Consider the following 25,504-nt stretch of genomic DNA (forward strand, 5'->3'; position numbering starts at 1 on the left):
CTTTCTGTTAATCCCATGCCCACACTTCAGAGGTGTCATTCTCTTTTGGGAAGGAACTTGTCTGTAAGTTCAGAAATGCCTGTTCTTAAAAGAAAAAGAAAAAATAGGCAGCTGCAGACTTTCTTCACCATACTGATGCAGGACAATTGCATAAAATTAAAGCTAGATTTCTTACAGCTTAGCAAACAAAACAAGTCAGATGGGAAATCAGCTCACTTGTTTAGTGACCACCTAATGTGTGAAGTGAGATGTGCAAAGGCAGCAGAAAAAAGGAAAGAAAGGACAAGCTAAGGACTAACACAACAACCACAATGATCAGGCATGAGGCTTAGGATTTCTACCACTACCAATGTTCACGTCCTATCACAATGCAGTAGTGGGCAACAGCATGTGGGTAGCTCCCACATTCTCTACTCAGATTTGTACCAGCACCAAGTCAGTGTCAAAGTGGATTTAGATAACTGAGAGCCACGAAGTACCCATGCTCTATGGAGAGGCTCTTCTTTGTAGCCTCCGAGTAAAAAAAGCGTAAAAGTGGTTGAGGCTAGTGCTTTACTCATGGCCCCGATTTTAAACAAAGCAATGTGAACTCCAGTGGAACGCACACCAATTCTCATGTTTGAAAGGATAGGATAGCTGCCAGTCAAAACACAGCACTGGCCTCTTGCAAATTTCCTGTCTGCTCAAATGTTTAGCTATTACAAGGAAATGTAAGTTAAAGCTTTAAACCTGCTTCACACATTATCTAATATGGCCGTCAATAAGAAGCATCTAGCTGCCTTCTGCAACTTTCCTTTCCTTCAAGAATACTGTACATTTTAAAAAGGATTACCATACAAATTTGCCTCTGGTCATCTTTGGTTAGTATTTTACTTATCACAGTCTGAAATTCTTTTGTAGCAAGACCGGTTTAGTAACTATGGGGGAAACCAAAGCTAATAGTCATTCCTTCCTTTGGTAACAAGTTTGCCCTAAGAAAATTACGACAAACATACACATTATGTAATAAGTGACCATTATTTTGGTCCACTAGGAAAAAGCCATTAGATTACTTACATGCATTACAGAATAATAGGACTGCTTGCCAGTGTAAAAGAGAAAGTGAAATGGGCGGCCATCTTTGTCCCACTGGATTGCTGAAGGAAAAGAAACAAGGAAGCAAATGTAATGGTAATTACAGAAGTCTAAAACACAAACTATAGTTTAAACAGGAATAATAAAACCCCATGCAGCACCCAGAACCCTGTTCAGAGAATGCCAGGATATTCTCTGCTGTTAATTTTTTATAAAAAGACAACGTTGGCACCACAATCTCAACTAATAATTTATCCCACTGCTTAACCATGCTAAGGTTATGATCCTGTCTAATATGTGACAGTTCTTCACTCTAAGCTTATTACCTCTCAGCCTGGTCTTACTGGTCACAGAAACTAAGCATTTATAGAAATATTTAGCATATTAAAAAGGCACATACTACCTCAGCCTTATCTATTTGCAGTTAAATATGCTTATTTCTATAATATAGCCCAATACTAGCTCCCACTGATCTAAATAGAACTTGCTTCCAAGTGTTCATGCTCTGCATTGCAACCTCAGGTTGGCACCAGGCACATTTACACAGGGAATTATAGCAAAGCACACACAGAAGAAAAACCAACAAGAATGAACTGGTATGAAAAGTGCAGCTCCAGATTAGATAAAGATATACCAGCAATATAGAGCTGTAACTAAGGCAACAGGCTGTGGTCAGCTCTTTTAAAAACATATACCGTTCCCCTCTTTCTAAAAAGTCAAGATATTTAAGGTCCAAGATTTGTGAACCTTAAGGATAAGATATAAACACTGTAATTAGTGACTGCAGAAAGCTTTAACCACCACCTGCAAGGTAAAAAGTTGTGGGATTCCACTGTCCCAATATTACATTTTCATTGTGATCGCCAATAAATTTCACGATCTCTTTGGTCAAGTGAGAAATGACCATAGAAGATTAAAAGAAGAGCAAAATAACAAATAAAGGAATCACACAAATATGGCCTGTGATCCAAAGGGTCTGGCAAATTATTCTGCATACCCAAAGAGGATAGAACTTGTTTTATTATTTTTACTATATCCTCAACCCCCACTGACACACAGAAAGCCACTTCTGAAACAGGTATTCCGAAGCAGTCTGTGATGTGTCAAGGGTATCTTTGCTTCCTAGTGAGGAAGGGACCCCTGACCATTAGGTCCAGTCGTGGCTGTCTCTGGGGTTGCGGCGCTCATCTCGCTTTATTGGCCGAGGGAGCCGGCGTACAGCTTCCGGGTCATGTGGCCAGAATGACTAAGCCGCTTCTGGTGAACCAGAGCAGCGCATGGAAACGCCGTTTACCTTCCCGCCGGAGTGATACCTATCTATCTACTTGCACTTTTGACGTGGTGTCAAACTGCTAGGTTGGCAGGAGCAGGGACCAAGCAGCGGGAGCTCACCCTGTTATGGTGATTCAAACCTGTCGACCTTCTGATCGGCAAGTACTAGGCTCCGTGGTTTAACCCACAGCGCCACCCGCAACATATAAAAACCCAGTGGGCATGGCAAAATTCCAGATGCACATTTAGTAGCTTTTTGTATCCCAACTTTCATGTGCATGTGAACATAACAGAAAACAACTTAAGTGGTTTCACATACACAGTCTACCCCCACATACCTCTTTGCTTTGGAAACATTTCTTCGGGATGCTGTTTAAAAATATAATAAAATAGAGAAATGTTAGCACAACTGATACAAAAACTCTCTTTATATCAACAGCACTGAATTGTGTTCTTACCTTCATTACAGGTCTGGCCCTTTTGTCAAACAGACCAGAAGGAAAGAGATAGGCAATAGCTTTCTGTAAGAAGAGAAAAATAAGACTTTGTTAAACAAAAAACCTTTATTGATGATCATAAGAGTCAAAAATTAGAGCTCTCGTCTCAGGAAATCTAGCACAGAGATGGGTAGACTTCATGCCTGTGGGATCTCTACCCTCTGACTTTCTTTTTACTAGATCTCCAAGTTGAGGTAGGTAAAAAATACCAGTGGAGAGGCAGATGGACCAAGATACAGTATTTATTAAGAAGCAAGGCCTCTGAGCACATGCTAAGCCCCAGAACAAAACTCACAGTCCTTTCACACACAAATTCACTCCTGATTTCCTCCTAAGCCTTCTTTGTTTCAGCAGTCTTATTTTGGATGGAAAGTACCCTTTGTGTTCTTGCCATTGTTCAGCGATTGGGAGACAGAAACCCTTGTCAATCTGCTGCAAATCACTCTGAGGTCTACTGGCAGATCATGGTCTCTTTTCAGCCAGCCACATAAATTTGCCTACGATTCATCAACTCAGATAATATTAACTGTCAAGGTTAAACTCATACACTACCTTCCTAATTTGGGAACATGTATAATCCAATACCCTCTGTTTGCTTTAGGATGCTGGAGAAGGGAACAGAGTGCCGTTTACCAACAGCCAGCGGGAGTTTGCCAGACAAGCTTATTTTGCTCTGGCCTATGCTTCCAGAGAGAGAGAGGAGCCCTATCGTGAGCCTTGACATCAGTGGCAACTTTCTCTAAAGCATGGGTAGGCAAACTAAGGCCCGGGGGCCAAATGTGGCCCAATCGCCTTCTCAATCTGGCCCGCGGACGGTCTGGGAATCAGTGTGTTTTTACATGAGCAGAATGTGTGCTTTTATTTAAAATGCATCTCTGGGTTATTTGTGGGGCCTGCCTGGTGTTTTTACATGAGTAGAATGTGTGCTTTTATCTAAAATGCATCTCTGGGTTATTTGTGGGGCATAGGAATTTGTTCATTATTTTTTTCAAAATATAGTCCAGTTCCCCACAAGGTCTGAGGGACAGTGGACAGGCCCTCTGCTGAAAAAGTTTACTGACCCCGCTCTAAAACATCAGTACATCATCACCATGTGACTTCTAGCAGGTCAAAATAACTGGCCCTGATACACTCTTACTGGCTGCTGCCATTTTTATCATCACCAATTTTATGATTTGCATTGTTGTGAGTTGCAGGGCGAGAGGGAGGCTATATGCCTCAGTCCCTTCTAATTCCTGGACCCAGCAAGGGTTAAAATCTAAGTAAGGATGGGCCATTAAGGTAACAAAGGAAGTGGCTCTGTGCCAGACAGCCCCCTCCCTCAACTCACTGGTAGGCAAAGGCCAGGACTGGGATTCGTGTGTGCGAGCTAGAAGCAAGAAGCTTCTAGCTTCTGCAGGCCAGGCAGCTGGGAGAGACAGAACCATGCCTGGTTCCTGTTTGAATCCAAGTCTGCAGCTATGAGAGAAGCAAGACCCTCTTGGGGTGTTAATGCTGTGAGCCCCTCCATCATAAGCTTAGGTTGTTTATATGTGTAAATAAACCTTATATCTTAAAGACACCACAGTATCAGCTATCCCTCATTCCAAGGAAACCAAATCCTGGGTAAGCGCCTGGAACCCCTGGAATCTCGCACCGCTCAGAGATTGGCGTGTGTGCTTCTGGAAAGAAGTACCTCCTTTCACTGTGTTGTGTCCAGACACCCATCCTTAAATAGGAAAGACATTGTCTTTTCATGGAGGACACACAGAACCAGTGGAGGCTCCAGATGAAGAGTGGGAGGTGGGTTTTGCCAGTGAGTTCTATCCACAAACAGTTTAGATCCAACCCATTGAGAACAATTTGTAAGAAAATAGCTCCAACTCTGTGACACCTCAATTCTGCATAAGGTCTGATGCACGTGCATCCATTTCCCCCACTTGGTTCAGGCTGCAGGTGAAAGCGCTTGCAAGTGCTAGCTATTTCCAACTTTTCAGCAAACAAGGAAGTCCGTAATAGCTCTGAGCTCCATGTCAGCAGAGTGCATGAAGCTCTGAGTTGGGCTAATGTGTTTACATTGGTGTGCCAGGAAGATATCCAGTATGACATCTTAATAATTTTAAAGCTATCTAATATAGCATACCTGCGATACAAGGTAGCACAGAGGTTACATAAAATTATATAAAATTCATTATGATTCTGAACCTTGAACTGTTGCATAAAGAAATACTAGTGCAAGCAGAATTTGTCTACAATGAGAAGAAAAAGTCTCAAGTCTGCAGTTAATATTTCTCTCTCTGAAGAATTGTGTTGTATTGTTGGTTACATTAACTCAAGGCTATTACACACTGATAATATTTTCTGTGGACACAGATTGGTTTGTCAACGCTATCAACCCACTTAATATGCGTGGAGTGTATAAAGACCTCACCTATTACTTTATTAATACCCTATTGGCATTCCAAACAGAAATTCTGAGAATTCAGCAGCAAACAGAAAGGATTAACTTGATTTTCTGGAATAGTATTTTGATTCTCTTAGTGACTTGATGAATTCCCATTTGTTAGTCAATGGGGATATTGTACATATACAGAGTAGGTGAACATTCATTTGTGAACAAATGGGGATTAATTATAATGACAATAGAAAAACCCACTGCAAGCCAACGGATATTAAACACCATATAAAATAACATATCAAAAGAATATATTATGGAATACTGGGACCGACTATGTATACTTATTAAGTAGTCTCTTCAGTGCCAGCTTCTGCTTGATGATTCAAACAATAATTTCAGCTACAAGAGCATAAACACTGACTGTTACATATCTGTAATTAAAGTAGAACAGAATATTGCCTGTGTACATGCTAAAGAGGTAGAAAACGAGGCAAAGGCAATGATGAGCACAAACTACGAGTGCTGTGCACAAGACTTTTCAAAGACCTGCTTCTTTCTTGGTGGCATTCCCACATCACTGAATGGTAAGAGATCCACTTCGACCCTCATTGAAAATCTGAACTGAAACCAAATAGCTAAAATGGATTCACATGTGCATGCAATTCCAAGTAAGGAATTTCCAATAAATGTTCTATCAAAAAGATTCGACAACAGTAAAACTTTCTGCTGGTTTATCATAGAATGGTAGAGTTGGAAGGGGACATGAGGGTCATCTACTCCAACCCCCTCTGCAATGCAGGAATCTTTTGCCCAACATGGGGCTCAAAGAATAAAATTATCATGCTCAACCTGAGCTAACCTGCAACCTTAAAATCATACTTTTGGGGTGATCTGAGATAGCAAGGAGGACATGTTCATCTAGACTGCAGGCACGGGAAGATCCAGCTGCTAGTGCTGCTCATATCTAGGATGCAAACATATGGCACTCTAAAGGACAACAACCTAAAGGTGACTTACTGTGCAATGCTAGAATAAGAAAACTTGCTCTAGTATGTGCCAACATCAGGACTCAGTGCTATTAGGATGCTGAAATCTTAAGTCAGAACCCCGTTACTGTTCTACAGATCCACACCTCTTTTCATGTGGCTTCCAATGAAAATTCTAATGTTTTCATTCATGTCGTTTCGTCATGAAGCCCAAGGTACTTAAGCAGTCCAGTCACTGGTGAAGCTTAGCTTCAGCAAAGCTACTGCAATTGGTGCCCTCAGACCACAACACTTTTTTGTTTTTTAAAATCACAGCAGAAAGCCTGATTTCTTGTGGACATCTGTATATATGAAGACCATGCTTTACAGAAGCAGCTCACCACACCTAACTCCTTAAACTCAGGGCAGCCTCAGTTGTGATCTTTGGTGCAATGCAAGATACTGATGCTGAATGAAATAAGAGAGATACTGTGGCACACAAGCGCAAGTTAAGAAGGTGCTTTGTTTTACAAATGTGGTTCAGTATTAATATGATGAAACTCTTTGGAGGCCCATGTATTTCTCCAAGTGTCTTAGGGTCCTAAAAGAGACAAAATACGCTGTGCCTGTGCCAAGATTAGAGGCCGGCACTTCAGTAGCAGACAGGTGCCTCACGTTTTCCCAAAAGTAACCTGAAACTACTAGAGCAGTGCTGGTGAGCTGACCAATGCATACCATCACTCTACAAATAACACTTTTAAGTCTGTTCCTTCTATGAAAAAGAAACAAACTCCTGATGACTCACCTCTCATTTCTTCTCCACCGAAAAGTTCTAATTTATTTTTTAATTGAGACTTTAAAGAAAAGGTGTGGCATTCGACTAAGCTTTACTCAAAGTAATCCCACTGCCATTAATGTGGTCGGGGCAACCCAGCAAGATGGGTGGAGTATAAATAAATAATAAATATTATTATTGTTAATGGACCTAACTTAGTCATGTTCAGTAATTTCTCTTATTTTATTACCTTATTTATTTATATCCTACCCTTTCCTCACACTGGAACTCAAGGCAGCTTACACAAATTGAAACAGCCTACACTGAGTACGGCTTAGTTGACTACCATTCAAATAATTCTGTTCAAGCAACTAAAGAAGCTGAAAGAAATCATCCAGTCCAAATTACAGGTGTCTTGAAAATATTAATTACCAAATGTTTAACACATATTCAATACTAGTCACAATTTTTTTAAAAAAAAAATAGTTTGATTCGTATGCAACTATGGCAACACAGTTTTTCAGTTTTGATTAATCTGATTGTTTTTTACTTGTCTGTCTCTTCTTTGGATAAATGTGCAAGCAGCAGCAGACTTTATCTTAAGTCTGAAGGTGGGCTCTAGAATTCTAAATGACCCAATATTATTTTATTGTAAAGTTAGTAATATGTACTCGTCTAATTTGTGTTTGATTTGTTTCATAAAAATGTGTTCCTTTATAATTGTTATTTATATTCCAATTTGATATTGGGGTGGGGAGACAGCAGCTTATGCTATGCTGAACATTGAGCTGAAGCGGATCTCGAGAAATGGACCTATACATGCCAAGTCAAATATGAGCAGAAAAGAAAGATGAATAGGTAGGCTAAAACTGCTGCGGAGGTGATATACTCCCATACATTCAAGACCCAAATTACACAAAAACGTTACTCTGGATAAACGTTAAGGATAAAATTAATGTAGACTTTGGCACCCTTTTTTAAGTGAGCTGCAATCACATGTTCTGATGGACCCTGAAAGAAGCAGGAATAACTATAGCCTCACATGCAAAGAAAATAGATACTTTGGCTTCAAGGAATTGTTATCAAGAGGAAGACACAAAATTCGTTTTCAAATACAAACTAGGTCTGATGTTCTGTTTCCAGATGATATCATGACATAACTGCATGAACCCCAGTATTTTTTTATTTAGAACTGGGTATAAAAAATGATGTTATGTTACCAGCCAAATGTATAGGCGATATATAAAAATTTTAAGTATTTTCCTGCTTTCTTATAGGAGTCTCTCAACTGATGTTTTATTCTTTTCTAGCTGACAGGCTTTATAACATCCCCTCCAACTTTCTTCCAACTCCATTCAAAAGCAACCTACAGCTACTTTATATTTTGTAATAAGAATCAAGGTATCATAAACCTCCCCCTTGGTAGATTTGCAGCAAAAAGGGGGGGCAGGGGAGAGACATGTTCTTTCGGAGCAAAGGAAGCTTTCCCTACACCTTTTAATCCTTTTAATAAATATGCTTTACGCAAGAAAATAATTCGTCAGAGAGACTCTGGGCACCACAGTTCAAGAAGGACACTGACAAACTGGAACGTGTCCAGAGGAGGGCAACCAAAATGGTTAAAGGCCTGGAAACGATACCTTATGAGGAACGGCTAAGGGAGCTGGGCATGTTTAGCCTGGAGAAGAGGAGGTTAAGGGGTGATATGATAGCCATGTTCAAATATATAAAAGGATGTCACATAGAGGAGGGAGAAAGGTTGTTTTCTGCTGCTCCAGAGAAGCAGACACAGAGCAATGGATCCAAACTACAAGAAAGAAGATTCCACCTAAACATTAGGAAGAACTTCCTGACAGTAAGAGCTGTTCGACAGTGGAATTTGCTGCCAAGGAGTGTGGTGGAGTCTCCTTCTTTGGAGGTCTTTAAGCAGAGGCTTGACAACCATATGTCAGGAGTGCTCTGATGGTGTTTCCTGCTTGGCAGGGGGTTGGACTCAATGGCCCTTGTGGTCTCTTCCAACTCTATGATTCTATGATTCTAGAACTATGCTGCTCTGCCTCTTGGAAAAAGGCAAATGCCTTTTGTCAATGAAGTTAGTTTCTTAAAACATTTGCTTTACATTTATGCATTAGACATTAGGTCACTATGCATTAGGTTGTGGGTTCTAGCCCCACAATGGGCGAAAAGGGGACTGGTCCCTTCCAACTCTACAATTCCATGATTCCATCAAATGCTACAGGCAGTCTGCAAATCAGTACAATCCAGACGTTTGGCTTACCCTACCCACAAACTTATTTAGCGCTCACATATACCAACAACTCTCACCTTTCTTTATCAAGCTTTGAACAAGGAAGCCGTCTTCAACAGAGGTCCAAAATAAATAACAGGATGATGTGACTGCATTTAATGGATTATAAACTATCATTCCAAGTTGGCTTGGGAACTGGTTGGGCTACCTTTTTTTGAATGGTTATATGTTAATATCATCCAACTGTTCAAAGCTAAGGTGTGTTTGCACCATACATTAAAAATGAAATCACAAAATAAAAGGATTACATTCTCAACCCAGGGAAAAGCACTAGGTCAGGACTGCAATCTCTATTAATTAGGTATCCCAGCTGGGCAGCGGGTATGCAGCTGTTAACTTGATCAATGACTTACCTAAATGTCATCTCTACTGATTCGCTTATAAATTACCAGCAAGTGAGACTAATGTACAGGTGCTAATTTATTTAAACTGTTCTCTACAGTTCTACATAGCTTTATAAACTGCATCTGGCACCTAATGTTAGCTGTCAGTTGTACTTAGACATGCCTGTCCTAACGACTCTGTTCATTAGAAATGAGCACAAATTATGAAATATTGTGAAAAATGATACATCAAATGGAATGGGCAAAGCGAATCAATTAGAGAAACTTCATACTGCATATTCACACATAGGAGAATAAAACATCCGGATTTCAGAGCACGGTCTATAATACCAATTAAAAAGCAATTGGTAGACTTCTGCAGAGTTATATATCAATTTACTGGAGTCCCCCCGCCTCTCCCCAAGACACACAGTTGTAATTTATAGCTTAACTTTTTATTTCTAAAAAATAAAACCACCAGGAAAGCACTACTCTGCGCAAAAAATATCTCGTGAACGCAATGACAACCCCGTTAACATATTTCTCTGTATGACTTGTTTCAAAACACACACATCCAAAATGCCAGTAAGAAAAAGAACCCTAGGATGTCTACTTTGGAAATGTACGACACACACTGATTAACAGTAGACGACAGGAGATGCATAAGTACTCATCAGAAGGAATTATTACCATTCCAAGTGTAAAGCCTGATAATTCTGCTGCCAGTGCTAAGCGGCTTTTATATTTTTATAACAGAAATTTAATTATGCATAGCAGACACTGTTATACAGCCTAAGTATTTACAACACCTGATGTTATTTGAACAAGCATTACAAGTACTATGCTTTGCTAAGTAAAATGTTGTTCTTTGTTGTCTTCTCTTTTTTTAAAAAAGATAACGTGTTGAACTGGTCTTATACTTGACATCTGCAAGAAGGAGAAAATGAGATTTTTCAGGATATACCTAATTTTTCTCGAGGAAAAGTTTTCTTGAGGAGGTAGTTTGCAATAAACTAGACTTGGGCCTAACGCCTGATTCACAAAGTTGTATCTAAAACCTCCTGTGTTTCTTGGCCACAAGGTTGGGGTTTGGTTCAGGATCTTAAGATTATGTCATATTAAGGCTCAATATAGTGTCAGGTGACTTCCCCCCCCTTAAAGCATCTAATATTATTGGAAGGAACTGCTGGGGAAGAACTGGCATGTGTGAGTTTAAGAGTCTATCTAACTAGGCTGTTTGGAGGCAAGCTGTGTTCTAAAACACAAGGCACTAGTAAATACATATAAAAGCAGCAGCGTGGTGGGGAGATCATTTTTTGCAGAGAAAAGAGCAAAGAGTTCCACACTCTACCTATGCCTCCTTCCTGCAAAATGAATGAATGAATGATCTCTTCCTCAAATGCTTTTTCCTTGGCCTGATTTCAAGATCAGAACTTATCCCTTACAAAGGTGGGAGGTAGAGGCAGGCAACCAAGTTAGGGGACTGAGATAAGAAAGCAGGCAAGGAATGAGTTAAACTGCCCCATTCTTCCCCACTGCTTCATCCCGTTTTTGCAAATACACAAGGGAAACACTTTCTGTTTTGATTTTTACCAGTCCCAGCATTCAGATAGGGATGCTGGCAATCACTATGTCTGAGCTGCTGAAATTTCCCACTGCAGGATGAATTGGAGTAACTGCCCCTGGCTAGTGTAAATCAAAGCTTCTCCATCCTACTTATTAGTTGTTATACCCTCATTTCCAGGCCAGTCTTCCTTTCTGCAGAAAGAATGTTGGAGTCATCATTGACTTGTTTGGGCTACATCAATAACACCTCCTGGCTGCTGTGGCACATGCTACCTAGGATCAGAGAGAAAAGCGCCCCAGTATGTGTTTTGAACCAGCGGCATTGTTAGGAGTAGCACAGGAGTCTTGAGTCCCAGATTTTTTGGCACTGGGCTTACAGAATCACCCACCATTTTCAATTGACCAGAGCCAAATCTGTGCCATGAGCTTGTGCCCCAAATCTTAACCATCTCCCTTCAATCTCAGGGGAGGTCAACAAGCATTGAATTGGTCTGTTAGCCTTAACGAAGTTAATAAACATGAGGAAATGCAAGTAATTCAAGCTTAAAGAACTGACTTGCTTATCATAAGGTTTTTAATGCTGACACAGACTCTCTAGTGTGTGCCTTTACATCAAAGCTGCTCAGAGATCAATGCAACTCCATATAAACATGGCTTCATGCTGAGGCATGCAATGTGGAGGTCAAAACTTGAACCAGTCTAATAAATAAATTTGTACTGGGGGGGGGGGTGGCATATTATAAATCTCTCCCTTTGTCCCAGTAGAACAAGAGCTTTTGGCTGTACACTGTAGAACCAACCAGCAAGGTGCATGTGCCATTCTGGAAAGAATCAGGAAAAAGGATAGGACCAAAAGGGAAGATAAGACTATTTTTAAAAACTGAAACAAGGAGAATTAAAATTGCCCTGCTAGATCAGAACAGTTGTGCAATATTTTGTTTTCAACATGGCCACCTACACAGCCTGCTTTTCAACATTTGTAGGTAAGTCAATGTGCTTCCATCTTCCTCGTTGCAGCACCCAGTATTCAGAGACATTCTGCTTCCTTATGTGGAAGTTACATTAAACTGCAATGGCTCACAACTACGGACATTTTGTGCCATACCATCAAAAAAATAACACAGGGTAGAATGTGGTGGGGTGGGAGAGATTAGATTGGAGGGAAGAAGGAAATATTAGTTCCAATAATTTTTATTTTATTTTATTTGATCAGCAAAGCACCTAACACAGGGGCAACCAGAAAGAATTAAAGCTCAATGTCAAATATGTACTTGAAGTCACAAATCAAAAGCGGAACAGGCATGTTTACTCTGAATAACCTCCTGTAGGTCTTGCTCCAAAATAAGCATGCAGAGTTGCAACCCAAGTGTTGGCCCTAAGTGTTGAAAAAGGTCACTTGCAATGCTGGCTGTTATAGTATCATACATGAAACCCCAGCATAAGTCTACCCAGCAGGTCAAATTACGGGTAAATGCTTCCAAATGCTATATAAACCTTGATAGTGGTTCTTACGACCTCAGATCAAGGGGATTATCCATTAGTAGTTTTAAAAAGAGCCTGCTGTGCTTTAGCAAGGTATAGTATAGAGTTCTGCAGTGTGATGTCTGACCTCGCACAGTAGTAGGGGTAGAATCTCTATTCAGAGCCACAGTTGCAATGTTTTCTATGTATAGTAGCATTCGCTTGTACGCTGACAGTTCGATTAAAATTCACGGAGAGCTGAGGGGCTCATGCTGAAGCAAAGAGCTTTCAATTCTGAAACCCTGCAGTAAATTACTTCTCCAACTGAGCAACCATACTTACATCAATATCCTCTTGGGTAAAAGTTTCTGGATCTTCTCCCATCATGTTGGCTAAATGTCTCTTTCCTATGTTGAAATCTTCAGTCTGTTTTTTGATAAAAGCTTCTGTGTACTTTTCAGGTCCTGAAGCAGCAACATTTTTCCTCTGCACTGTTGTGGTAGTGCAGATCAGTCTTAATGTCTAGGGAAGGGAAACACAGATCACAAACCTCAAAATAAAAGGGACAGCATGGATATTATATCAAGGCACAGAATACGGCAACCGTGCCGAAGCTAAGACAGTCTGGACTCCTCAGTGCCTGGTTGAGACACTACCAGGGAACTCTTTTTATGCTACCTTTATTTCACTGACAGAAGATAGATAGGCAGGATATAACTGTAGAAAAGCACATATACAGATGTGAGCTCACTTGAATTCTTGGGTAAATTATACTGTCCCATCTGCATAACCCATCTCACAGGGCTATTGCTGTGGAGCTAAAATGCATCTTAAACTCCAATACATTTAAAAATTTAATACATGTTAACATAAGACAATCCACTTGATTTTCCAGTTAAATACTACTGGAACACTTCCAGGGATCTGGGGCTTGTGATTAATATGAACTGAGTGAAATTCCATTGCTCCTTTCAAACATAAAGCTCTAAAATAGTGGTAGGAAACTTGTGATCCTCCAGATGTTGGATTCCAATTCCCACCAGTATCGGCCAGCAGGAGAGATGATGGGACTTATAGGCCAGTAGCATCTGCAGGGGCACATCCCTATTCTAGAAGAAGAAGAAGAAGAAGAAGAAGAAGAAGAAGAAGAAGAAGAAGAAGAGCTCTATTCTAGAAAAGAAGTGACGTGGCAAGATTAATTATTGCTCTGTAAATATCTGGCATCTGCTCTGTAAATAAATTCTCATTAGGGGCTATTGTTTTCCAAGAAACTTGGTTTTCAGAGACAGATGTCACAATGAAGCAAGCAATCGTTTGTTTTTCAAAATGCCTGCCTTCAAACATACAAGACGTATTTTATTTACATATCCCCATCTAATATAACTAATTATCAGGTAAAGTGTTCCTATGATATTTTGGCAAGCACACAGACAAAGAAGGTGGAAGATAGGTCTAGGTCACTTATGGTAAATGTTGGCAAAGAAAACAGGGGTGGGGTGGGAAGAAGGAAGAGAAAAGGAGCTGTAAAGAGAGTCCACTCCTCTAGAATTCTATGTGCCTAAACCTTCAGTAAAACAGGTTACTTAATTTTCAATATTTTCATGCACCTGATTTTTCAGAAGCGAGTGAAACTCAGGACATCCAAGAGGCCAAATTTCACACACTCAAATCCAATCTGGCTCACATCTTCTTTCATGTGTTAGCTAACAAATGTAAAAAAAAATGATGATAGAAATATATATTTCTTGAGTGCACTGAAAATATATTAAGGTTGCATTTCATAAGCACCTTTACTTGGAATAAGTCTCACTGAACTCAGTGTAACTAATTTACAAGACTACAGTCTTAGTACCCTATACTGTATTGAATGCATGCGTGCAAACACTTATTTTTAAAGAAATTCTACACGGTTCTTGGTAAATGTTGACCAATTCTTAAAACTTTAGATTATGAGGACTCCAAGATTTTTAGCATATTTGCCTACCATATTGACTAAGACAGCCCATTTAAAAAGCCTGGCTGACAGTTTTGGCTGAGCAATTTACTTCCTCCCTCTTAAAACCCTAGTGTGATTGCCATCAATGCCTACTAGCGAATACAATTTCTGCTCAAAACAATGGTCCAAAAGACAGTTATCTTCTGGCTTTTATGGAATCCTGTAAGATATGGCTAGACAGATTTGTTTTTCTTTTACCAAGATAATCAGTGGGTAAGACAACTGTAATTTCAATCAAGCACTCTGCCAAAGGAACAGAAGAATCACTGGCAAAGCAGTAATGGCTCAAGCTTGGCAAAGAGCCATCCTTATGCACTACTTTATTTGTCCTGTGTTCATATTAACAAAGCTTCTCAGCAGTCTAATTATTCCATAAACAGATTACTGGAGTTGTCTCCCTGGAAAGAAACAAGAAAAAGAAATGGGAGGGTGGAAAAGAAGTTGGAAGGTGAAATCTTGTAGATCTACTCAACAGTTTTGCTAGAGAGCAATTTAAGGAGTTAGCCATCTAGTGGTCAAATCTTTTAGGCTACAATGTGACACATATTCTTACTTCAGTTTGAGTTCTGTGCCTTGCATGTCTAGCTATACAGATCTACTCAAAAGAAAGTCCCAAGAATTTCAAAAGAGGGCTTATTCCCAACAAGTCACAAGCTAAAGTTTCTGGCAAAGAAAGAGATGCCTTTTTTGCTGTCCAATATCTGAAGTGCTGAATTCAGATATGAAATATTTTCCATAGCCTTTCATAGAATCATAAAATTTTAAGAGTTGGGAGTGACCCTAAGGATCATCTAGTCCAATGCCCCACAACACAAGAATATGCAGCTGTCCCATACGGGCATTGAAGCTGCAACTTTGGTGTTATCAGCAACACGCTCTAACCAACTGAACTATCCAGGCCTTTCAACAGCAACAAACGGAGGTCTCATGCCAAAAGAAATAAAGGGTCCTTCCTTTAATTCCTTGTATTACCCCTTACCAGTAGCACTCTGTCATAAAAAGCAAGCCCCAGTTATAGAACCAATGGCATCCTCTCCTGATGCAACACAAGAGCAGTTCTTTGGTGATAACCCAATCACCTTTTATGTAGTTAAGTATGAGCTTTCAAGGCCTGAAAACCACTGCAGAAACAAGGACAATGATGAGTCCTAGGGAGGAAGGGCTCTTCCCACTTTCCAGGAATAGAAAATGGTACTGGGAAAAGTGATTTCTTGGCTTTTCTCTTTTAACCTGGATAGTATTTTTCATCCATGACAGATAAATACATTAGCCTGCCCAGCTACTTTTAAGTATTGTCACGTGCTCCATAGTTCCAAGATATGAGGTGTTCAAGAGGCAGAACACCAGGGATTTGGATGAGAAGGGCACTGGAGGTTTATGGTGTATTTGTAATATTTGCATTACTTAGAAATATATAAGCAGAGCATTAGCAGGATGATCAATCTGCCTTCACAAGGCAGATTTTGCATAAACTGTGGCTCCCCCCTACAGGCTCCACCAGCTAGACTGAAACTGTTAGAAGCTGGTGAATAGGCAAGAGAGAGTGCTCTCTCTGTCTCTGTCATACACACACATGCTTTTAGACCCGACCCCTGTAGGTGAATTGTCCACACAGGGAACCACCTACACACATTATTTTTTAGTCAAACAGAAGCAAACTCAAAGAGGCTTATTTCTGAGTAGACAAGTATAGGATTTTACAGTAAGAGATGTTTACTTAATTATTTGCAGGTAATTCTGTATTAAAGCTGCAAGACACTGCTAGCATTATTTTGATCCCTAATTTATTACAATTATGTTGAAAATCAGCGGCGTAGCTGTGCTTTTTTTAGACAAACCCCAAAGTTGTTGAGCTTTTTTGAGCCAAAACCCAAGATTTTTCAATTGACTCCTGAGATCCAGGACAAAGCACTGCCTTTCGGAAATCCGCGCCCCCCTGAAATCCCAGTAATGTCCAGGAAAATCCGGACGTGTGGCAATCCTAGGATATGGCTATATTGGTATGATGGTAGTATTGCTGTTGCAATCTACTTTAGGTCAAGTCACAACCCAGTAGTAAGTCCTAGTCCACCAACTGAAGACCAGTGTCCCGTCTGTTCATCCTGGTAGTACAGTTTTGTATAATGCATTGTCTTGAGCATTGTTATGGCTCCTAGATTTGTAAGCACCCATTCATTCATGTAAGGCATAATTATATTAATCAAAATCTAAGTGGGGGAAGAGTCAGAGTGGGAGAGCATCTGCTTTGCATGCATCAGTCGCTGGCCTCTCCAGGTAAGGCTGGTGAAGACACCTGGAGACCCACTGTTAGAAAGCGCAGACCAACATCTTTCCGCAGGGCCTGCAAGACAGAGCTGTTCCACCAGGCCTTTGGCCAAGGCAAAGTCTGACCCCCTCTTTTCGTAATCCTCACAGAACTCTAGCCCAATGGTTGCCATTAATTTGATTTTGAACTGATTTTAAAATGAATTGATTTTAGAATGCTGTGTTACTTTTATTGTTGTTAGCCGCTCTGAGCCCGGCTTTGGCTGGGGAGGGTGGGATATAAATAAAATTTTATTATTATTATTTTTATTAAATACTGAGTTAGATGGACCAATGGACTGATTCAATATAAGACAGATCCTACCAATATAAGCCTATACATATTACAAAAAAGTAAAAAACAAGCGGTGGCCTTTCTGTGGTGGCACTTGAGTTTTGGAATTCCCTCCCTCCCACCCACCCACCTCAAATGGGATGGACAACAATTTTATTTGGTTTTAGCTACCAGTTAAAAGCTCATATCTTTGTTGATGCTTTTGGTAGGGAGGGCTTGTGAGGAGGTGCAGACAGTACTGATTGTGGTGTTTGCAGGAACAGTTAGGTACTACTATGCTGAGAATTTTAGTGTTGGTCACGTGATACGACAGCAGCATGCAACAAGTTTCTGTTTCATTAGGTGACCCTGCTCTGGGACAGAAATTAATTAAATAAAGCAAGCAAGGGGAAATACGTACTGAGCTACATTCCATTTGCCAGCTTAAGGAGTTCTTAAATGTTTAAATTCAAACCAGAACACGGCTGCAACATTTCATGTAGCAAATTGCGAACTGTTACATTTCATCAATTTTCCTGATATTGCCCATGGCTGCTCTCCACTAGCACCTCAGCACCCACGTGTAAGGGTGGGGGAACTTGCTGTGCAATGGCTGAACAGTAACATCTCATTTTTGCGCCATAGAACGCAACAAGAAAAATATACTGATAACAATAATGCTATTAATAACATTATCAATCCTTCTGAACATGCATTTCAAATAATATAGCTTCTTAAATCATTTTTAAGCAGAACAATTACATTATCATTAATACGTAACTTAAAACATATAAAACTATACTGAAATGTTGGGGGACAAGAATTTCTTTGACAATACAGTAAGAATAGGGACCAAACTTAAAGAAAATTGTTTTGTCCATATCCGGTTTATTTCAATATTAAGTATTATTTTAATTTTGACATCACAGCCAATTTCCAAAGCTTATTTATCCTGTCACTAATTTGAGGAGGCAATAGGTGAGTTTTCAGTTTCTGGGAAAACAACATCCTTGCTGCAATGATCATCTCTAGATTAGTTGTAGTCTAAATATTCTCTTCAGATTGAAGTGTAATTTAGTAACAAGAGTAGAAGAACTCACAACATAGAAATTTACAAAATTAACATCTAACTGTTATTGTTATTGTAAGTAACTTCCTTATCCTAATTCATCACACTTAGTACAACTGAAGTTAAATACCACCTTGACATTACTTTGAAGCAGTTTTCTCTTATAGTTTGATTTAACAAAAAGAATGAGCTGTAGCAATTTCCTGATTTCCATGGGGATCATATTTCCAGTATCCCGCACCCATTTAGTCATGTAATCTTCAACCTGTTCTCATTCACAATCATACCTCTGTTTCACAAAATAAATTCAAAACAGTCAATTTTTATCTTTTTTAGGACAGTCTCCTTAAACTGTTAAATCTCTTAAGAACCTATTAAATATAAAATTATTTTAAATCTCTTAAGAATCTCTTAAACGTCATGTAACAACAGTGTATATGAAGTATTTAAACCATAATAAATTCTCGGGATGCAAATAGTTTCTAATTGTTGAGTAATTGATCATATTTCTGGTTTTTATTAATCTTTCTATCTAATTAGGTTGTTTTTCCAGCATCAAATGTCAAAGTCTGATTTAAAATCAGGTGAAATAGTGGGCTTCATTACATTCCCGTATCTTTAACACAGTAGATACAGTTTTTCATTGCTGTTATTTTGTGCAATGTGATTTTAGTAAATAATGATACATGTTGTTCAATTGTGTCCTATACAAGTACAGGCCCTCCTGTCTCACACCTTGGATTATCCCAAGCCCTTTTTGCATAATGATAACCAGGTTTCTTCTGTGCTGTATAGACGCCATATATTGCAGCAAAGGAAAGTTGGCTTCTAAACTTGGTCTTGGTACTTTGCGGTATAATTCTGGCTTCTCCTCTGCCTAGTGGAGCAGGTGTGCAGGTGAACAATGGCATGACCTGCACTTGCACCTTCTGCAACCTGAAATGGGTGTCCCCCCTGCTTTTTCAGTTACAAGAGACAGAAGCCTGTATTTAAGAAAGCCCCAACCAAAGAAAAAGATGTCTCAATAGCTCCACTTAAATGCTTCCTCTGTTGCAATGAAGTACTCTGGCAGGCTTGAGAGCTTGGCCTTAGGAGCTGCCTGTCAAGAAGGAAGCTCCCTCTACAACAGAGACTGGAAGCAGGAGAAGAACACTGCTCTCAACTGCAGTTAGCTTGTTTTGGAAATTGGCAAGGCTAGGTGGTGGTGGCGGCTTTCAAAGGAGCCAGCAGATCCAGGACAAGCCCTATTATACTGGAAGGGCAGCACTCAGTCTTTTTTCAAGAGACCACTCTTGGTTATACTTTCTATCCTTACCTTTACACTTTGCATATAACTACTGGAAACCCATTGGGTTGTTTAGTTATAGCTCTTGTGTGAACCTTATTGGTGATTCCTCTCCTACAACTCTTCCCTACTTTCTTCTCAAATCAGCTTGTTGATTTAAGGATCCTATGCCCTTTTAAAATGTGGTGGTGGGGTTTTTGGGAGGGAGGGGTTATTGGGTTGTTGTTTCTATTTTGATTATGCATTTGGTGGTTTTATACAGTGGTACCTTGGGTTAAGTACTTAATTTGTTCCGGAGGTCTGTACTTAACCTGAAACTGTTCTTAACCTGAAGCACCACTTTAGCTAATGGGGCCTCCTGCTGCCGCCGTGCCGCTGGGGCACAATTTCTGTTCTCATCCTGAAGCAAAGTTCTTAACCTGAAGCACTATTTCTAGGTTAGAGGAGCCTGTAGCAAAGTTCTTAACCTGAAGCACTATTTCTGGGTTAGAGGAGTCTGTAACCTGAAGCGTATGTAACCTGAAGCGTATGTAACCCAAGGTACCACTGTATTTTGATTTTATTCTGTGAACCACCCTGAGACCTGCAGGTAGAGGGTGGTATAATTCATTAATTAGTTAAAAAAAATTTAGATCTAGGGGGCTCCTGACCCTGCTAGGGAACGGTGTGGTGGCAGTTGAACTATGCAAAACTGAAACTGGTTGATGGGAGAGCCCAGCTGAGAATTTATCTGTAGTTGGAAGCAAAGTATACTCAAACAGTTGAGACATATTCACAAACAGAACCACCACATTTATTATTCATTATGATTCATGATGGTTTCCCCTCCTTATTCTTCTTCCAGTTAAATCAGGGCTAAACATGCACACACCTTTGACCTTATACCTTAAAAACATTTGGTTTGCAGATTAGGACAGTGACCCAGTGAGCTCATCGCTAGGCAGGGATTTGAACGTGGGTCTCTCTGGTCATAATCCAACACCCTACCCATTATATCACACAAACCCTCCTGATTTAGGACTGAGAATAGTCCTAACATGAACCTAACGAAACATGAGGTATGACTATATACATATATACATATATATATATATATGTGTGTGTGTGTGTGTGTGTACACATACACAATGTGTGTGTGTGTATATATATATATATATATATATTATATATATACACACACATATAGTGTGTGTATCAGTGTGTCTGTGTAGAGAGAGCAGTGACTTTAATGCCAAAGTACAACCGCAGGGATTTCACAGCCATGCCACATAACCCTATTAAAAGGTGGGAAGGCAGAGAAGCGATTTGGGCTACGGAGCAACGTTTTCTGAACATTGAGGAAGGAAAGATTTCGGGGACTGAAGTTACCTCACATGGGACTTGGTGGGGGGGGGAGGTGGGATGGGAGAGAAAACACAGCGCATGCGCAGCCGAGCGCTCAGAAACCGGCAGCTCTTTACGTGAGCGGCTAATCATATCCCCTCCCCCCCCCCCCGCCCGCGCGCTCTCTCTTCCTTCCTCCCTCCCTTCTCTCTTACCTTCGGCCCCGCCAACCGCTTCCCCGTCCTCACCGCCCCGCTCCACGCATGGCTCCCGAGCAGCACGCGCCCAACCGCCGCCACTACCATATTTGCTAAGGGAGAGGAGGGCGGGGCAGACAGAGAGAGACCCCTCCCCTATCTGCCGTATTCCGTTCAGCGGACCTCCAACTGTCGCACACGCAGCAGCACGACGGCGGAGACGTCGCGCCTGATTGGCCGCAAAACGCGGCGAGGGGGCGGGGGGAGTGTTGGAGGGAAGAAGAAAGGACGCTCCGCCCTCAGGAGGAGTCATGTGACTCTCGAGCTGTCAAGCGGCAAAGCCGTTAATAGTTATGTAGCCGCGCGTGCAACATAAGTCTGAGTGGGAAGGGGAGCAGCAGCGTACATATATTTTGCTTGCCTGTTTCTGTTTTGAACCCCGGAGAGCCGCAAAACCCCGAGGAAGGAGGAAAGGCTGCTATTTTTTCAGGATTGTCCGCAGTTGCCAGATGTTTAGAAGAAAAATAATGAGTGGCTGCTGTGTAATCTCCCAGCCGTAGGCTAGTCAGCATTATTAAGGGACATCTATGGATAACCGACTAGATCTTCAGTAGTTCTGCAATAAAAAAAGTAGATAGGGTTGCAGGTGGCTGGTTTGTCTACCTACACACGGTGTCTTTAAAACGCATTCAAAGCGCATTTTCTGCCCCCCTTCTCAAAGATTTCTAGGTACAGTAGTTTGTTAAGTAGTGCTGGGAATTGTAATTCTGTGCAGCATGAACTTCAGCTCCCAGAATTCTTTGAGGGGGTGGGGAACGTGCTTCCAATGCTGCTTATTGTCTTGTTATTGTTCATTTTATTAGGATACACGCTCTGTAGTTTCGGGGCTGGGAAAAGGTAAATTAAGGCTGCTGTCTTATTCACACTTGCCTAGGAGTATAGGACTGAGTTAAACCTGGAAATGTGCAAGAAAGAATGCAAATTTGCGTGAACCATAACATTTGTGCTTCTTGGGGACAGTTGGCATTCTGGGAAAATGCCCAAATGTAACGAAGTCAGCATCTTTCCCCACTTAGTTGAAATTCTTTTTTTGCATGATGCAACACTGAAAAGTTAAAACAGCCACTAATAGTAACTCAACATTAATTACCAACACTGCTTCCTAACAGTCAGTCCTTCGATTCAGGGAACTCTGGGAATTGGGGCTCTGCGGAGCGATGAGGGAGACCCTAGCAACTTTCTGCACTCTTAAAAAACTACAGGATTCGAGGGGGATGGATGGACCCATGACTGTATAAAGTGGTATAATATTGCTTGTATAGTACTGCATGTATAGTGTGTATAGTACAGTGTATAGTGTGTAAATGTATAGTGCAAAAAACAAAATTTTCCAAAAAATTCCAAAAAACAAAATCTTCAAACAATTTACCACTGATGGTATGTTAAGAAGACCTGGATTTATCCATGTTTGCAAGACGGAACCGCAGCAAGCTGAAGAACAAATGCTTATGGAATCCATAGTTCTGCAATGAGTGACATCCAACATTGATTTCAGTAGATCTACTCTGTATATGAATCATGTCAGATGCTGCCCAAAATGTTGTGGCGACTGTTAATCAAATGCCTGATTTGACCTCCAGAAAATGGTGCCATCTGCTGGGACGTCATATGTATTTAAGTTGTTTGATTTTTAAAATAATAATTTTATTGGGCTTTAGCTGCTTTGGGAACCTGTAGGTCGAAAAGCAGCATATACTGAATAAATACAGTGGTACCTAGGATTAAGAATTTAATTCGTTCTGGAGGTCCGTTCTTAACCTGAAACTGTTCTTAACCTGAGGTACCACTTTAGCTAATGGGGCTTCCCGCTGCCGCCGTGACACCACCATGCGATTTCTGTTCTCATCCTGAAGCAAAGTTCTTAAGCTGAGGTACTATTTCTGGGTTAACGGAGTCTGAAACCTGAAGGGTCAGTAACCTGAAGCATCTGTAACCTGAGGTACCACTGTTAAATAATAAATCAAAGGCTCTGGCTCAGAGAGCACATGCCTTCTAACCTACAGACAGATGGGGAAGCAGTAACATGAAATCTAAAAACCCCACAATCAGTTGCTATCCAATCTACGGCCAAACACCACGTCACCATTTCCAATATATTCACTCTCCCTTTTCCAGAAGATGTTGGCATCTTAACTGCATAATTGCAGCTAAATGTAGTGTACAATCTCTGTCTGGGGATGTTGAGTGCAAACCTCTTTCCCGTTAGAAAGAATGGCCAGTGCATATTACATCCAGCAACGCTTCCGTCATTCCAATTGCTGTATAGGCTGCCCCTCTTGCCAGGGAAGCCAGCTGCAAATTCAAATGTGCCTGTGTTAATGGGAAACATTTCAAACACAGGTAGTTAGTTTAAAAACTGCCATTTCTTTTGCATGCACTGATAAAAATCAACATTTATTCAATGTGCAATTTCCTTGATTACCGTACTTTGAATATTTTTGACTTTTCAGAAATGACACCACACCTATCTGTGAGCTCTGTACACTGGTTTTGGTTTACTCAAATGCCCTTTCTACAGACCTCAATTTCAGGTTCTTCCCTACTAGGATTGCAAGCCTAGAGAGAATTAATGATCAAGAATGCAATATCTGGTTCAGAGGATTTCTTTCTGTTTCAAGTGTACAGCAATTACAATTAAAAAATATGCTTGGCACAGAAAAAGAACAATGTTTTATCATTTTTGCATAAATGTAACATTACAAGAGGGATTCAGGTGGCGTTGTGGGTTAAACCACAGAGCCCAGGACTTGCCGATCAGAAGGTCAGCGGTTTGGCTCCCCGCAACAAAGTGAGCTCCCGTTGCTCGGTCCCTGCTTCTGCCAACCTAGCAATTCGAAAGCATGTCAAAGTGCAAGTAGATAAATAGGTACCACTCCGGCGGGAAGGTAAACGGCGTTTCCGTGTGCTGCTCTGGTTTGCCAGAAGCGGCTTAGTCATGCTGGCCACATGACCCGGAAGCTGTACACCGGTTCCCTCGGCCAATAAAGCGAGATGAGCGCTGCAACCCCAGAGTCAGCCACAACTGGACCTAATGGTCAGGGGTCCCTTTACCTTTACCTAACATTACAAGCTTGTGACACTGAATAAAAGAAAACCTGCATGATTTTTAGGCTACAAAACAGTGGAGATGGGTGACCTCCAATTTGTGTTGGAGGTCATCAAGTTTCTTCTCTGGATCTAATCCGTGCCTGGCCCCTTCTAGAATTCTGAAGCCGCAGGTCACTGTTGATTTCAGAGGTCAGCTACCTCATACAGTGGCAGGAGAGAAAGACCTGTGGCCCTCCAGCTTCTGTGTTGCTGGATTCTTAACTGCAACTGCCAAAGCCAATGGTCAGGGATGAAGTGAGTTGTAGTAGATGTTGTTATAGAAAATGGTTCAGAGAAGTAAAAATAGAGTAGATTGGCCTTTGCCCCTTCTCTACCAAACAGATCCTAAGCCAAAATGATAAAACCACACAATTCTCAAATCTTTTTGCCTCTCATTCTGAAAACAGTATGATTCTGATAACGACATTATACTGTCGTATGGATGCCCCATCTGTAACTTTGGTTCTCTGGAATCCTATGATTTCCTTTGATGCTTTCTCTTGACATTTGAATAAGGAGGGACTGAATGGTGGTTCTGGCGGGGCTTTTCCTTCCACATCTCCGTCCCTTGTCTCTTTGCCACTTTTCTTGATAGGCCTATTACTCTTGTCTTGATACAGGAATTTCCCCTCCAATCTTGGCAGGGCCATTTCTTCATCTTCACCTGATAATGATCTCCTTTCCCCCCGCTCACAGTGCTACAGCATTTTCCTTATAAAAAAAAAAAACAACAGAGACATGTACTTTACTCCTAAATAAGAAATTGGATGATAGCAGTACTTTCTTATAGTGTCATTTCTTCCCTGGATCAAATTAGTCTTTTCTGTAATAGAGCCATGGAGGCATGTGGCGTTTCAACAGGACAGAGCCGTTAAGAACACAAGAGTCCTGCTGTATGAAACCAAAGGCTTATCTAGTCTGGCATCCTGTTTTCACACTGGCCAACCCAAAAGCAGGATCTGAATGTGTTATGTACTGAGTTGAATAGGATCCAAAATGCAGCAGTCTGATTGGTCCTAGAACAATAGGATTAAGAATGCAGCAGTCTGATTGGTTCTAGAACAATGCAGCAGTATGATTGGTCAGCAGGAGCCACCCAATCCAGCTCCAGGTGGAAGTGAATCCGCAACCTGATTGGCCTACAGGAGAATCCCGGAATTAGCCAATCACATGGGGCCCCTTGTGTATATAATGCATATAAAGCAGATATTGTGGGGGAAATTCCATTCCTCCTCACCAGTATGAGCTGAATAAAGAGCATGGAATCCACTCTCGACTCCGAGTATATTTC

At 40.9% G+C, this 25,504-nt stretch overlaps 2 protein-coding genes across 2 annotated transcripts in view; both read right to left on the reverse strand.

Annotated features, from left to right (window-relative positions):
- MRPS9 (mitochondrial ribosomal protein S9) overlaps positions 1 to 21,243 on the reverse strand; it is a 41,265-nt gene extending 20,022 nt beyond the window's left edge. Inside the window, exons 1-5 of the mRNA XM_083501568.1 lie at positions 21,085 to 21,243; positions 12,961 to 13,140; positions 2,805 to 2,867; positions 2,685 to 2,715; positions 1,057 to 1,136 (exon numbers count right to left, since the gene is read on the reverse strand). Coding sequence (XP_083357694.1) covers positions 1,057 to 1,136; positions 2,685 to 2,715; positions 2,805 to 2,867; positions 12,961 to 13,140; positions 21,085 to 21,174 — 444 coding nt within the window. The 5' untranslated portion in view covers positions 21,175 to 21,243. The remainder of the gene's footprint in view (positions 1 to 1,056; positions 1,137 to 2,684; positions 2,716 to 2,804; positions 2,868 to 12,960; positions 13,141 to 21,084) is intronic.
- The window catches only part of GPR45 (G protein-coupled receptor 45), a 550,360-nt gene that overhangs the window by 37,762 nt on the left and 487,094 nt on the right, over positions 1 to 25,504 (reverse strand). The window lies entirely within an intron of this gene.

The sequence above is a fragment of the Podarcis liolepis genome (genome assembly GCF_965112155.1).
Source record: "Podarcis liolepis genome assembly, chromosome: 4".
Taxonomy (NCBI): domain Eukaryota; kingdom Metazoa; phylum Chordata; class Lepidosauria; order Squamata; family Lacertidae; genus Podarcis; species Podarcis liolepis.